The following is an 11140-nucleotide window of genomic DNA, read 5'->3' as shown; positions in this document are numbered from 1 at the left end:
TTTCAGAAAGCAAACACTGGAGCTGTTAATAATGTTGCATTAAGGGTGGAGAAAAACGCACTTCCCATTCTCTTTATTGTTTTTAATAAAAGATTTTTAGTTTTGTATATCAGGACCATTCAGTGAAAATCAGTTTTTTTACTATCTTTTGTCAAACCACTCTGATTGTTAACCGCTGCAGATATCAATTAAGCTATAACCCACTCCTTTTCTTGGCCAAAGGGCTATAGACAAAACCTTTTTTTTTTTTTTGTCTCCTGAAATAACACTTCAATAGGTTTCCCTGCCAGATAACATACAAAAATGAGCATTTGTCAGAGCTTTTCTCCACAGCTTCCCTCTCCTCCGGTTGCTCCTGTAGCTCCAGAGGGACTTTTTCCTCCCCTGCTCTGAGCTGCCCCACGATGGGCTCTCCTCTCCCCGCTCTGCTCGTGCTCCAGCTGCATCCCTTGGGCCCTCCTGGCTTTATGTGCAGGCCGAGGACTACTTTTTCTGTTGCTAATCTAAAAACAGAAGGTGGAAAATATGTCTTACATTTTCAATTCTGCACGTCAGCGATGCCAGGCATTAAATCCCAGAGCTGAGAAGCCTTTGAAAAGGCTCCCGAGAGGGATAAGCAAACACCAGAGGGACTAATATAATCCATACGGAAAAGGAAGGAGAGGCAGTATTTTGCATTTGGAATTCACCCTGCTCTGCTCTTGCTGCCCTAACATGATAATTATTTATAAATATATGTCTCTGCCTAATTGTTCCTTGTAATGGCATTGCTGCCATACATTCACCAGTGGCTGAGGAAGGCGTTAGTACACACTTGTGATCTGCAGCTCCTGAAGGGTAAAATTTTGCCTTCTCTAAGGAGCTTTTAGCCCTGGGAAGGTGACTGATTATTTAAAATGACTGCACAGACCTCTCTTTCTGCATCATTGCCACACTGACAGAAAGTAATTCTTTTCCCATATTATCACACGTGACAAGAAAGAACACACCTGCCAGGGCGAACCACTTCACAGCCACCCTGACCCTGAACTCAGCTCAGGTGTCTGCCCTGGGCAACCTCCCAGCACCGGCGGGAGAAAGATGTGAGCTCTAGTAACTAGCTAGCAAGATGTGATCTTGGAAACAGACTTCATCTCTCTTTTCCCCCTCTCTGAATAATGACTGAAGCGTGAGGAAGAGCAATCCAGCACAACCTCCGCTGTCAGTTAGCTGCTTGGGGCTATGACTACATGACACCTTAACCTGCACTTGCCCAGAATATACACTTGTAGCATTTGTATGACATTTTATACTTAAGAAGTAGCATATTTTTCACTGGATAGAATAAAATGCAATGTTATTTATGTAACTGATCTTAAGAATAAGAGGGTAATATTTGACATTTGCAGTCCACTGAAAATAACAAAATACTATGTTTTCTCTAATTACTAGCTAGAATGAATATCAGAGTCGAGTTCTTCAGTATTCAGCTGCTCATGGATTTTGAAATAGAGGAGCAGAGTCTTCACTCATACTCATCACAGAGTCCATCGCCCCGTCGCTCTCTTCCAGCTGAGTGGGAGCACCTTGTACCCATGCCTGGTACTCTGGCAAGGTCTGCACTGCATTCAGCGGTGCCTTGACCTTATGCTTTCGTGTGAGCCAATGCAAAAAGTTGGGCAACTGGTCCCCCTACAACTAGGATGCTGAGACAGGGACCTGTGAAACACCCCTTTTGTTTTTCTCCCAGCATGGTAAAGGTTTGATTTGGAGGGAAACTAATGTCATTCAGTTATTTAGCAAATAACCACCATGTGTGCCATACAATTAGCATCTGCTACTCCCATTTCCTCAGCTGCTGCTAATGCAGCACTCAGCACTAACCCACCACTCCCAGGCCAATATCAGGCCTGCAGAAGATGTACTTCAGCAATAACACCTATCCCTAAAGCATCTTTTCTATCTCCTACTGGTGGGGGTGGTTCTTAGCTCTTGTCTGGAGGACCTATGAGTGGTCCTAACTCTTCTCATCTCAGTTGCTGGGGTCTCCTTTCCATCAGAAGACTGTTCCTGTATACTGGGATTATATACTGCGCTGGTATCCTCCCTGAACAAAGATGATGACAGACCTCTGAAAGTTATATTGTCCAGCAATTCAGACACCCATGGTCTTTCAGAAGATGATGCCAGGTAAGAAAAGGAGGATCTTATAGCCTGATAGAAAAAAGAAGTTCTAGGATTGGGGAGAATGGCTTGGAAGTTAACATTTCCTAACTTCCCAATGCAGAGGAAAGGGTAAATGCTGGTGCTGGTGCTGGTGCAGCTGCTGAGGTGACAATTGCAGACACAAAGACCGTGTGCTGGTCTTGGCTGCGCACCTTTAAAGGCAAAGGGGAGGGTGGGACTCTCTTGAGGGAACAATAAAGCGGAGCAGAAAATGTTTGGAGCTCTTCCATCACTCACCTTTCCTAGATGGAGAGTTTGAGGGGTATCAATATGTGACATAAAATTGTCACCCAAACACAAAATTACCTGTAACTGTACCCATCCAACTCTGCAGCTCCTGCGCGTTTCTGCTCTGTATCAATCTGTGGCCTGAGCTTTTTACGGGTAGAGGAGGGGAAAGTAGTAATGGCTGTAGCTGTACTCTGAGTTTACGGATGGATCTGTTTTCCTGGGGTCTGCGGATTTGCTATGGTGCCCAGAGCCAAGTCAAAGAGGTCTGTGCTGTACTGTAATATTCTTGACCTGACCTGATGGACCTGCAGTATGTAATTACCTTTAAATTAAGGAATGGAACTGAGGTTTTTGCTTGTTTGCTTTTTGGTTCGTTTGGTGTGTTGTGGTTTTGTGTTTGAGGGGTTTTTTTGTAAATCTCTCTAAATTCTATTCTAACTGTTGGGTTAAAGCAAGGCAGCTGAATGCTTTCAGAACCTGTCTGTTTCCTGGTTAGATGTTGAATTAGCTCCAGGCATGGGAAACTGGAGGGAGATTGTGAGTGGGAAGTCAGGAGACAAAAGCAAAGCCTTGCAAAAAGAAGTCTTTAAAAAAAAAAAAAATCCAAACAAAAAAACCCCCACAAAACCCAAACCTCAACACAAAAGCACACGCACACACAAAACCACCTCATCCTGAGCTTTCCCTGATTGCAGTTAATGATACTTGCTGCATACTATGAATTTGTCTGTTAAAATGGTATTTTCTCAAAGGAATATCAGTAAGACAATGTCCTGGGTTTCAGAAAGAAAAAATCAGATATTTGCTTCTGACGTTACAATTTCATGGATTTGACTTCATAGTTAACTATGATTGTGTGTGTGGTTGGGGGAAGAGGGGGCTACTTAGGAGAGGAGTTGTGCTGTATGAAGCTTTTTGTTTTGTTTTACTATTTCTGCAAGAGAGGGGAACTGCCATATCGGTCCCATTGCCACCTAGTCAAGTGTGTAGCGGCAGCTACTTTCACCTTGTTCCTAAAAGCAGGGTGCACGATGCTGCAAGTCCAAAAGCATATTAAACACTGCGATGACCTGAAATATGAAGAGATAGCAGAGGTATTTCCTCAATAACACCTCTGAAGCAAAGAATTTTTATTTTATTCTTCCTCATTTCTTCTACAGTATAGTAAACTGTAGACCAATTTCTTCTCTTGCAGACTTCCAGTTTCTGGTATACTATGTTTGTTTGTTTGCTTGTTCGACACTTACTCCTTCCCCCTGAATTGGTTCTGGTTGCTAACTTACTGTAACCATAACCTTACTGACAGTCGCTCCTGTTAGCAAGCCCAGTCTTTAGCTGTTGAGCAGCCTCATTTTTTTTCCCCGTGCTCAAAGGAAACAGAGGATGTAACGCATGTACACAACCGCTGTATGTTCAGCACACTCCAAAGCCTAGAGCATCTTACAAAATTATCAGCAACTGAGCAGACCCACAGTGCTGTGGTCATGCTTTGCCTCACCAGAATTAACCCTGGTATTTTCTACCTTACCGTTTGAAAGATGCACTTACTGATATTGACATTGGGCCATCTGCAGTGAACACTGCAAAAACAAAAGTCAGTCTGCCTTTTCTGTGCACATCCTATCAAGCTTGTATGAATTTTGTCACTGAAGCAGAAAACACTGTTCTTCACATGGAAGAAATGAAAGTCGAGCAACTTAATGACTAGTCCAGAAAGGAGATAAACAAAGGCTGGAGTGTTAGAAGCAGTTTGCAACATAGGGAGGAGGAGCAGGAAAAAGATGAATGTTTTAATGGAGGAAATACCATCCTCAGAATAAATCGTTCAGTGAAGCGCATCACTGGTTCAATCTGCCCGGCTGTCATAAGCTTCACAGACAGTCTATCGAGCACTGCACAAATGATACGTACATTCCCGAGGCCTTATTTTATGAGACAGATGAAGTCAGTTGAGCAATGAAAGATGGGTACTGAGCTGTGCCGTTTTCACCGGTGAAGTGGAGGACCACACCACAAGGCTTTTACCAGAGCTAGCTGAGTGTTATTTCTGCCTGTGGGATAATCCAAAAGTCTAACAGGTTCTTTTCCAAACAAGGATGAAAAGCCAAAATATCAATTTTTCATGCAACGAAGTATTACATAGCCTAGAGAAGGAATGTGGGGAGAGGAGGGAAAGCTCTTCTTTGCTCTCAAGCACTTATAGGCTATTGCAAAAAGAAAGCAATAGCTTCCTCCTCTTGTCTATGCAGAATAAAACACATAATTGGGAGCTTAATTTTAACTAGGCTGAGACCTCGGGAGCCTCTTTTAAGGCAAGAAGAGGAAATAATAATTGGAAAGCTTGTGGAGCCATCACAGGAGGGCTGCAGGGACAAGTTCAGCAAATGCCAGTCAGGAATGTCTGAACTACAGGTGATTCTTGAAAGAGGAGGAGAGGCCTCTCAAGAGAGGACTTAGTGCAACCTTTCTTTTGTTTCGCCCTCACTGAAATGTTTCGTTCTTGATTACATTTAATTTTAAAGCTCAGAAGTGTCTGAGGGATGGGAGTTGTTGCTTTATGCATATGTAAATACCGTAACATTTAACATATTACCGCTAATTTGCCAGATTTACCATACAAATGGTGGTAATTTGTTTAGATATATATAATTACAGAAAAAAAGACATTCACTGATTGCCTGTGAAAATTCTAATTATGTTCTCCGGAAATGTTCAGATGATGATCTTCCAGGGTGACAGATCTTTGCTAGTATGAAACACCAGCAAATTCCAATTTATTTTTCCACAGTAAGACCAGGCCTAGCTTCACAAAAGTGAGTACAGTTATTAGGAACCCAAGTTAAAACACTTATGTTTGAAGAATAAAGTCTCCAAGTACTGTGCCACCCATAGGCTATGACTGAAAGGTGGATACCTTTGACCTTCAGAGCTACAGGAGTGAATCTTTCACCTTAGTGGTGGAAATACAAATCTACAACACAGCTGGAAAAGTGATTTCATAAGGGAGTGAGACGATGCCATAGGTTTACAAGCTCTGTTTCAAGGACTGCATCTGCTTTATACCTTCCATTTTTGAATAGGATGTGTCTGAAAGAGCAGTATCTAAGATGCATGTTTGAATTCCCTGGGCTAAAAGTTTTCCAAGGGTGATACTGGTTTTGTCAGTTTCTGATAAATACAAGATAAATACTGTAAGACTAATTTTTTTTCAGTTAATATACCTTAGTATTGCTAATATCTTCCCTTAGGAGTCTACCTTTTCCATGAATGCAAGCTTTAGTGTTAAGCAAACTGTTTTGAAAGAAGGAGTGAAGCTGCATTGCTTTGGTAGGGGGTGGAGATGGGAGAAATCCTTTGCTCTCTGGACTGAGGGAGGGCTTTGGAGCTGCTGAGCGGCACTGCACCACTGCACTGCCTCTCCTCTGGGCAAATGAAATCTTGCAAGGCATCTTTGCAAAGAAGCTGGCTTAAAGCCAAAGCTTGGTCAAAGGAACCTCTCTTCTGGTATTTTTAAGTGACTTATGTCTCAGTCAAGAGAAGGACAAGTAAGCATTTTTCAGTTGTGATGGCTGGTCACAAAACTTGGCTGCAGGATAAGAAATGCTACTCTTCCTCAGGCTAGAAGGCTTCTGCTCTATCCAGTAGCCTTGCATCTGGTTTGCCAAAGTAAAGTCCCACACTGAGGCAGAGGAGCCTTCAAGCCACTTAAGTTACAAATCTCTCTTCAGTTCACTTTGTTTTTTCCTCAAGCAGGGAGCTGGTGGTGTCATATATACCATAAGAGTTCCTGCACAGTAAGACACAGCGTGGTACTCAGTAGAGTTTGAGATTGGTGAGCAGCATTGGGGAAAGGAGGGATCTGCGTCCAGCGCAGGCTTTGCAATGCGGAAGCTCTAAATTCGTTCCCCAGGTCAGAATCATGCTGTTAGCACCATGTCATCTTTTGCCTTTTGGGAATTGCTTTTTCATAATTAAACTAGATTTCTTGCTAGTTAACCCTTGACTTTGTGTGCAACAGACTGAACTAAACTGCATCTTGTCACTGACTTACTTTATATGGGATTTCTTAAGACAGTACCTGGTGTGCAGCTGGTGCTGCCTAACTTGTCCTTACGCTGTGCTGGCCTAAATTGCCATCTAGGAGAAGCCGGGGTTTACCAAAACCCTCTGTTCCTGGGGGACTAGGGCCCTTGGGAAACAACACACCATGTTCTCTGTTCTAAGCACGTGCAAGGGTAGGTCCACGCTGCAGTGTCAAAGGTGAATGGCTGGCTCTGAGACAGACACTTGAGTTTGCAGGGTCGTTTGGTACTGATGGTTTTTTTGGGCTCCTGGGTGTAAGAGGAGAAAACCCAACCTCCCACTGCCCCAAACAGTGGCGTAGCTGCAGAGGGCAGCATAATGAGCCAAGTACCAGGTGAAAATGATCTAGAAGACATTAAGTACTGCTGTCTAGATGCGCCCATGCAAGCATCGCATATGCTATAACTCGGCAGGTTAAGTCTAGCAGTCGGATTAAGACAGAGTCCTGCCGGACAGACTTGCCCATGGCACAGCAGGATTCCTGGCAGAATCTGTCAAAGCAAAATATTCCAGTTACATTTGTTGAGATACAGGATTTGTGTGTGTTTGTTTTTTTAAATGACACATCTCACAAGGTGAATATGTCTGAAGATCACTCATTTAGTGAAGACATTGGATTTCATCTTCAGGGTAATGCCAGCTGCTGACCTGAGATACCATACCGCAGCCAGCTTTATCAACATCCCATGGCACAGAACAAACTGGTTGTACCTTATATCACAACTGAAGTTGTTTAAAGAAGTTGAGAAAATAGACAGATTGAGCTGACACAGTAAGAACCACGTGTATCAAAATACAATTTATTCTTAAAATGGCTAGTTTACACATAACAGCAAGGGTTACATACGGAAAAAGTGCAATTAGTGGAGGAGGCTTATTTTACCTTAGTATTTATCATCTCACTGTATTGCAAGTAGCTACAGACTCGGGATATTATACTTTTTAGCAATGGGCAGAAATGTGATTTATATTTTGATGTTAACACCATTTCTGTAAAGCTAAAAGGTGTGCCAGTGTTCACACCTGCTGAGTACATATTGGACAATTTCTCACAAGTCTTGCATGAAACACAGATCACCCTAACAGTTTGACAGCTCAGAAAGCTAAATTATAAGCATACAGATACAAAATATGCATTAGTTCACTGAAGTCTAAAAAAAACCTTCAAAAAATGAGGTACAATAAAACAGAGCAGTTTTTTCTATTTATGTGCAAGCCTATATTCAGTCTAGAAAAAACTAGTAGCAACCCTGCTCTTTTAAAGAAATTAGCTTTCACAACATGCAGCTAATTCACTGTCTTCAATATGAAGGACCTTGCCTATGTTACACACTTGTGAAAAGTCATCGCTAACTTTGCAATAGGGAGCAGGACACTTGACCACCAGATGCTGTAAGATCAGATCAGGTGATGAGTCAAATCATCCAATGCTGCTACAGATCAGGAAGCTTACAAATCGCTTGGTCTGTTTTGTCACCTCACCCTGTATTTGGCATGTAGGGAGGTTTTAAAATTTCTTTTAAAAGGCACATTTTTCTTTTGACATTAGAATGACATCTGCCTGCTAAGTGAGTAGGATGATGAAGTCAAGGTTAGATTTGCTCTCACGTGCAAGACATTTATTATTCACAAAGCCAACAAGGACACAGATGTCTTCCCAAAGCAGCAGTCACTTGTATGATCCTCTGGATCGTTTTCTGTATTTTCCTTTTTGACCCAGAGAAGTTTCTCTGGGATTTAGAAGACCAGCTTTGGAAAGAAGAAACTAGAATACTGTACATCTCCAAGTTATACAGCACATCCTACCTCTTCCCCTTCTCTCACTTTTCCATTATCCTCTCTAAGTTTCTGAACCTGTATTGAAGCCACAAATCCTAGCCATGCAGTCCTACCTGCCTCTGCTACAAGCACGTAGAGGGTCATAGCAAGCCTCTGTCCTGACAGCATCACCTCATCTCTACTGCACTCCTAATAGGTGCAAAATGAAGTGTGATGTCCTGTTCATGTAACGTTCTTGTGCGCGCACACATACTCTCACATATGCAGTTATGGTTTGCTAAGATACCATCGCCTTCCACACTTCCTCACAAGAGCCTCTCGCCTGGTGACTCAGCGAGAGTCTACAGCAGAAAGAAAGCAGCGTATACATAAGATACGGGCATGCTATTTCTATAGTAGGTGGCATATGCATGGGTTTTATCTTGGTTTTCTTTCTTTCCAAGGATAAGTTTTGGCTAAGAACTTCAGTAGCATAATACGGTTTAACAAGTCCTGCAGAGTAGTGAATCTGGATTTGTTCAGACAGCCAACAAAACCTGCCAGGTGGTTTCGTCACATAGTATGTGAACCAGAAAGCTAGCACTGTTCTGTTGCCAAATGGAAGAATGCTTCCTCGCTAGTATTAATCACCAATATGGTGATGAATTTTCAATACGCCCCAAGCTCTGCCACTGGGGAAAGAATCCGCTGGACAGCCTCGGGCTGCCAAGCTGATCAGGCTCTCTCTCTTGTCCCCTCCTTGGAGTCTGAAGATCTACACAGTCTTTCTTGGCAGATGGTATCTGAACACCATCAGGCTTCCACTCTGCGTGGAGAATCTTGTAATTCTGACCCTCGTTATTGTCCCAGAAGGTATGTTCTCCACTTTGGTAAGAAATGCAAAACTCTATCTTCTCTTCAGAGGAAATGGCAGGAGGCAAGTCAATGGTAAATGAGAAGGTATCATTTTCAGAATCGTTGTAAACGTTGTTCATGTATACACACTCAGCGTCCGTGTAGGTCTTCCACGTATCAAAGGTAATTCGAACCTGAACCTTTTTTTCGAAGCTCACGTTTTTTACTTTCACAGTCCCCGACAGCACCTTCTCTTGCAGGGTGCAGTTCTCCAGGCAGACCAAGTTCTTCTGCAGGCGGTTCCTGAAGTCCAGGTAGTCAGCTGAGGGCCGAGGGAAACCCAGAATCAAGTTTTTCTCCTCATGTAGCTTTAAGCCAGACGTTATGTTTTCAAGGCCTAAGAGGTCAAACTGGAGATCCCACCCAGGCTGCTCCTGGAACTCGGAGAAGGTGTGTATCGCCGTCAGGGACAGCCCCTTTGAATCCGCAAACACAACTCGCTTCTTGGCTCGGGCTGCCGAGTGGTTCCAGTCGCTCTTCTGAGCTTCAGAGTCACGTTTCACGTGAAGACACGGTCTGAGAGGTTTGAATCTGTTCACAAAGTTGTTTCTTTGACAGTCCTCGAGGGGGCTGAGAAAACTCTTTAGCGGTGGAGAATGGGCTAAGCAAATTCTCATGGCCATGTCCACAGGCATGATGGAGCTTGGCAAGGGTCTCGGGTCCAAGATCTGTAGCATTCTGAAAGAAGCAGAAAGACAGGACGTTAACATTTGTTACAGCAGGTAAGAAGCTTCTTAGGAATGCATATTTACTTCATCCGCTGTCTTAATTATTCATGGCCTCATCTTTGCACGGCTTTAAATAATGCAGCCTAAATTAAAATTGACAGTTGAAGCCAAGGAACTAGGGTGAGAGCATTCAGTCATTTCTTGCTAATTCTGAACTCTTTCAATTCAAATGTAGTCTCATCTGCTTTTTCAGAACCTCTGAAAAATAGATTTTAGTGACAGCTAATTAAACACACTTCCTTGAAAATGCAGAAAAGAATGTTCTAGTAACCAGTAGAACAGATCCAGTTACAGTGGAAGTGCTCATCCACCTGAGCTCCCCTTTTAGAGACTCTGAGCCCCTTCTTAAAATTCCAGCAAGTTGGATCAGCTGCTTCATCTCTGAGCAGAAACAGCACTATATTAAGCTGTAAGTCACCTGTCCCACTGGAGCATCAAATGGGAGGCTGTGTACCTTGATGCAGAACCATCACACTGTGGCTCTGAATAACCATAAATGCATTTGTTAGGTACTCTTAACCCTGCTCTAGGTAACAGAGCTCTTCTGCACTGTTAATGTTGACTGCTGAGTTAATGGGGGGGATGGAAGGGAAGGGGGCAGGGACACACTTTTTTTTTTTCACCTCATCAAGCTTCAAGAACTGGCTCAAAAACCATCTTTTGGTAATCCCCAAAGTCCATGCCGAAAGCCTACTGCAAGCATTCAATACGAATGCTACAGAATTATTTGTAAAGAGTTATTCATAACCCTCCCTCTCAGATAACGAAAATCACAATTACTATGCATGAACACGGCCCCTTCAAAGCCAGTTTAGCTTGAATATTTGTAAAAAGGGGCTTCAACTGCAGCACATCCCTTCTGAGATGGATGCAGTCCTTGCTGGAAATGTGGATTTTTGTTGAGTCACGGGAAGCCAGAGCATTTGCATTGTCACTTAAATAAATGGCTCTCTCCTTCCCAGGGTTCTCACTGGTATTCCAGAGCCCTGCCAAAAAAAGCAGGATCTGCGCCGGCCTCTTAATTCTTCTCCTTCCTTTTTTTTTATTGTGGCAGTATTTGCCATAATTAGTAGGATGAGGAGAGTACCAGCAAGTAATCAATCAAGCTTTGCTTTGCTTTAATAGGAAAAGAACTCAGTCTTCAAAAATACTCTCTCTGCAACTTTCATGACCAGCTCCTGGGGCAACTGCTCCCGTGCTTTGGCAGTATCAAAAAAAAA

General features: G+C 43.0%; 1 protein-coding gene across 1 annotated transcript; it reads right to left on the bottom strand.

Moving 5' to 3' along the window:
* Positions 1-8924: 8924 nt before the first annotated feature.
* On the bottom strand, positions 8925-9881 carry PPP1R3C (protein phosphatase 1, regulatory subunit 3C). The gene has a single exon (XM_009888696.1). The coding sequence runs from the start codon at positions 9867-9869 to the stop codon at positions 8925-8927; it is 945 nt and encodes a 314-aa protein (XP_009886998.1). The 5' UTR covers positions 9870-9881.
* Between the last annotated feature and the right edge of the window lie 1259 nt (positions 9882-11140).

Source organism: Charadrius vociferus, unplaced genomic scaffold (genome assembly GCF_000708025.1).
Source record: "Charadrius vociferus isolate BGI_N301 unplaced genomic scaffold, ASM70802v2 scaffold436, whole genome shotgun sequence".
Taxonomy (NCBI): Eukaryota; Metazoa; Chordata; class Aves; order Charadriiformes; family Charadriidae; genus Charadrius; species Charadrius vociferus.
The sequence above is the reverse complement of the archived record's forward strand: the minus strand, read 5'-3'. Positions and strand labels throughout refer to the sequence as shown.